The sequence below is a fragment of the Limulus polyphemus genome, unplaced genomic scaffold, assembly GCF_000517525.1.
Source record: "Limulus polyphemus unplaced genomic scaffold, Limulus_polyphemus-2.1.2 Scaffold6395, whole genome shotgun sequence".
In the NCBI taxonomy this organism is placed as follows: Eukaryota; Metazoa; Arthropoda; class Merostomata; order Xiphosura; family Limulidae; genus Limulus; species Limulus polyphemus.
The window spans coordinates 43,301-48,153 of record NW_013672005.1 but is presented as its reverse complement, the minus strand read 5'-3'; the positions used below and the strand labels follow the sequence as shown (position 1 = coordinate 48,153).

The 4,853-nt window shown below is 33.3% G+C and overlaps 1 protein-coding gene across 1 annotated transcript in view; it reads left to right on the top strand.

The window, feature by feature from the left end:
- LOC106473674 (myotubularin-related protein 3-like) overlaps positions 1-4,853 on the top strand; it is a gene marked incomplete at its 5' end in the record, with an annotated part of 31,374 nt that overhangs the window by 2,453 nt on the left and 24,068 nt on the right. The window contains one exon of the mRNA XM_013934353.2: positions 2,124-2,319. Coding sequence (XP_013789807.2) covers positions 2,124-2,319 — 196 coding nt within the window. The remainder of the gene's footprint in view (positions 1-2,123; positions 2,320-4,853) is intronic.

Genomic DNA, 4,853 nt, shown 5'->3' with positions numbered 1-4,853 from the left:
ACCAGTACAGTGGGGGATGAAGTGCAGAATGTATGGCTTGCGTTTCGATCTGGGTCATGAATATATTGGCAAGAATGGGTTAAACTGGATTTCCCATACTTAAACCATCTACTTGAAGGAAATGTTCGTTGTTGAAAATGAAGTTGGTTTTAGTCGTTGTAAATTCTAAGAGAGAAGCAAAAAGTGTGCTTGGGAGGTGGATTAACTTGTTGGGGGTCATTAATCTAGTGATCAAGTGTGATATTGCAAGCTTCATTGGCAGGGACTTCTGTGAAGAGTGACACAACATCAAAACTAGCCATTAAGGCTTTAGAATTTAGTTGGTCTAGTGTGTGTTTGAAATTGAAGGCATCTTTAAAAAATGAACCTACAGATGTTATATATGGTGTGAGAGCCCAGGCTATGTATTTGCCAAGATTGTAGTTGAATGAATCATAAGTGGACAGTATAGGTCATAGGGGGCAGTCCTGTTTGTGTGGTTTAGGAATGCCATAGAGTTGTGGTGTGTGTGAATCAGTTTTACGTAGATAAAAATAAAGATCATCAGAAATTTAATTATCTTTTTTCATTTGTAATAAAGTTCTGTTTAGTTGCTTTTTGTGTGTGTTTGTTGGGTTGTTTGGGATGGCTTTGAAATTCTTTTTATCGGAAAGGATGTCGTTCATTTTGTTGATGTATTCTGAGTTGTTCATGATGACAGTGGTGTTGCCTTTATCAGCTTTTAGAATTTTAATGTCAGTGTCTTTTTTCAGATTATAAATGGATTGGATCTCGTTACTTGTGAGGCTACTTTTCAGTTTACGGGATTGATTGATTATATTAATAGTCTTGTTTGAGAATTCTTTAAAAAAGTTATTTAAAATACAGTTTTTGGGAACTTCGGGAAACCACATTTTGTTGTAGTTACCTGTGATAAAAGTCTGTTGGTTGATGTCATGGATTTCTTCTTTCTGTAGTTGGAGAATGTTTGAAGTAGAGGTGGTCTTTTGTTCTTTTATGTAGCGGGTCACTAGTCTTCTGGCTAGATCTTCTAGGCACAACTTGAACTCTAGACATGGAACTGTTCTATGGTTGACGGCAAAGTTGAGACCTTTGTTTAAAAGTTGAAGTTCTGTGTCGTTGAGTGTCCGGTCAGATCTGTTGATTACAAGGTTAGGCTGAGCTGCATTGTTGTGTTTCACTTCAAGTTGTTGTAGTTTCTTTAGTTAATCTAGTTTCTTATTGTGTATGGATTTCTTTTCTTGATTCAAAAATGAGTTGTTTTGGTTGATAGCGCGTTGTATATTGCCGTAAACCTCTGGTTTAAGGTAGCAGGCTAGTTGGTGGTCTAATTTCTGTTTAAGTTTTTATAAGTAGTCTAGTTCTTGATATTTGGAATTCAGGGTTGCTGTTAGGAGTTTTTTCTGCATGTTTTGGATAACTTGACCTTCACAAATTTTGGAATTAGCTTTTCAGAGTGTCACTGTCTGAGAAAGTAAATATCGTTTTTTTCCTTTTGATGATATTTATATTCAGATTACAAAGTTTAAAGATTATTTCTTGGTATGATTGGTTTATGGTGGTGGATAAGTGAGAGAACATACTTTAAAAGTTATACATGGAATAACAAAGATAAACATTTAGACTTACACATCATTATCATTCAAATTACACTAGAGCCAAGGAGGCAAAAATCCGGTGTTGTAGTATTAAAAACTTGTTAAATGGTGACATAAAAAAGCTTCTTAAGCCAGTGTTCCTGATAAGATGCTTGAACATAAATGTTTTTTCATGTTTCTTTCGTATTGCATGGAAAAGTTCATGGACAGTGACTCTTCAAACAAGTGGTTAATTTGAAGAGTTATGCTTAAACGCTTGTAGCTTACAGACTGTAATGGACTGACTGTTATAAATAATGTGAATATATCCATCAGATATCAAACTGGAGCATTTTTTTAAACGTCAATGTAAAAGACTTTTGTTTGCTAAAGAAAATATACACCATGCTGTAATATTTAACTTCTCTTTGAATCTTTTTGTTTAGCAGCAAAAGTAATACTTAGTTTTCACTGTGTTCTTCTTCTTCTTCATTTTAAATGGTAAGGAAGGCTATAAATGTAGGGCCATTATTTATATACTTTTAGCTGGTTATCAGTTCTGGAGAGCACTCGGTGGTTGCATTATGTAGGGGGTCTTTTACGAGCTGCTGTGATTGTTGTCAGTGCCCTGGATATTGAGAAGCGACCTGTACTTGTTCACTGTTCTGATGGATGGGATAGAACTCCACAGATTGTAGCTCTGGCAGAAGTCATGCTGGACCCTTATTATAGAACTATGCAGGTATGGTATATTGTTTCTCAAGGTAATTGTGCTAGAACTTTCTTCTGGAAATTTGTATTAAGGGTAAAATAAAATCTTGTAGCAGTATGTTTGTGGTGACACTTGAATTTTGGTTTATATACCTTTTGAAGTTTTTCCAAATCTGTTTGTGGCTTCTGTACTGTAGGTGTTTGTTTGTTTTTCCTCCTGTAAGTATCCCTAGTGAGGCTACTGATAGACGGCATAGCCAACTAAGCCTATTCTTTATGGGGGATTACATAGTGTGTGTGTTGTTTGTTTCCCATAAATAAAGTTTACTTTATTCTTTCTTTAATATAACTTTCGTTCATCCTATGTACACGGCATAGTCACATTCAAAATGTAATTAAACAACTTTATTATCAATGTATGTCAATAAACTTGGCATCAAAGCATAGTTTATAAGTCAAATTTTTCATTATCTAAGTTTTAGTTTCTTAATTTCAGTAGAAAATATTACAAAAAAATCTTGAACTCCAACTCTCCTGTGTCATGTATCTGCACACTGAATCCTCCCATATAGATTTTATATCTCTGTCATGTATCTGCACACTGAATCCTCCCGTATATATTTTATATCTGTGTCATGTATCTGCACACTGAATCCTCCTGTATAGATTTTATATCTCTGTGTCATGTATCTGCACACTGAATCCTCCCGTATATATTTTATATCTCGTGTCATGTATCTGCACACTGAATCCTCCCGTATAGATTTTATATCTGTGTCATGTATCTGCACACTGAATCCTCCCATATAGATGTTATATCTCTGTGTCATGTATCTGCACACTGAATCCTCCTGTATAGATTTTATATCTTCCCTAATATGGCTTTTAGTGTCCAAACAATTATAAACACAAACTATAGGTAATGTCAAACAAGAACATAAAACTTGCTGAGATATCAATAAATTTGTTAAACCCACCAGAAAAGCCTCTTCCATCTTTTCATAGTTTTCAAAGTAGTTATCTAAATCATACTTGACAGACATGTTTATATCTAATATAAATAGCATTTCCACCTCAACAAAATCATCATTTACTTTTGGCAAAGCATGTGTAGACAGATTATTTGTCTATGATTGTTGTCTGAGCATTGTGTAACCTATTTATAACTTAGTTAAAAAGCCAGTTATACTGTAGTAGTTTTGGAACATTCTATTCTAGTGACTGATATATTTTTTTGTGTTTTAAATTCATATTTGAAAGCTAAATGACTTTTCATTTTGAACAACTACCTCAGTGAAAAATAATTGAGGCTTAGCTAAGCTATGCTTGCTAATAGTGGTAAAGATCAAGTGGATCCCACACCCTGCTTCTGGTGTTTATGACAGATAGCTAATGGACTTCTTTTGTGACTTGTTAATTTTGGTCCAGTGTACAGGTGATAAAACCGGACAGTTAAAACAGATTTGACAAAATGAACAACTGAAACTGTGAAGATCAGAAAATTGAATTTTGGAGAGTTATGCATTCAAAGAAGGAAAATTGATATTGTTCATTTGATTTCACTACTATTAGTGTTAAGATAGAGAAAATAACAGATTAAATATAAATTTTTACCAAAAAGCTTTTGATATTCATTTGGTAGTATCTAGAGGTTTTACAGATAAAATATGATGGAAAAAGTATACTTCTAATCATAACATGGAAATCACCTTGCATTCAGATTGACTCAGTAAAGGCTTTATAAATTCACAGACAAATCTTTTAAAATAATACTTCATTGAAAATTTTTGTTTGTTTGTTTGTGTACAACAGTTATGTGATGTTTACTAAGAACTTGGCAAATTTCGTTAAGGGACTTGTATTAAATTCAGAATTATAGTAAATATTGCTGTGGTTGTTGTTTCAGTGGACTGACCCCATGCACCTCAGGTTACTTTTATTGGTTAGAATGTTTAATATATCTAGTTTTGTTATTATTTTGCATTCTTAGCTTAGTGTTCAGGTTTAGGACACACCTAAATTTCCTAAGTTGGCCTAACTTCATAGAAAGTTATTGGGTTTGCAGCAAAAATTATTGTTAACACTGAGGACACTCGATGGATGAAACAATACATTCAAATCTTTATAAGTAAGAACATAAAAGCAGTATATTTAATTACTGTTACAGGTAGCTATGCTTATTACATGGTCAGTTTTGATGTGTGTGTTTGTGTATTGGTGTTTTGTGCGTGTCTTGTATATATATATCAGGATAACCATGCATGTATAATGTAGTTTTATTTGTGTCTTGTATATATCAGGATAACCATGCTTGTATAATGTAGTTTTATTCATGTCTTGTGTATATATATCAGGATATCCATGCTTGTATAATGTAGTTTTATTCGTGTCTTGTATATATATCAGGATATCCATGCTTGTATAATGTAGTTTTATTCATGTCTTGTATATATCAGGATATCCATGCTTGTATAATGTAGTTTTATTCGTGTCTTGTATATATCAGGATATCCATGCTTGTATAATGTAGTTTTATTCATGTCTTGTATATATCAGGATATCCAT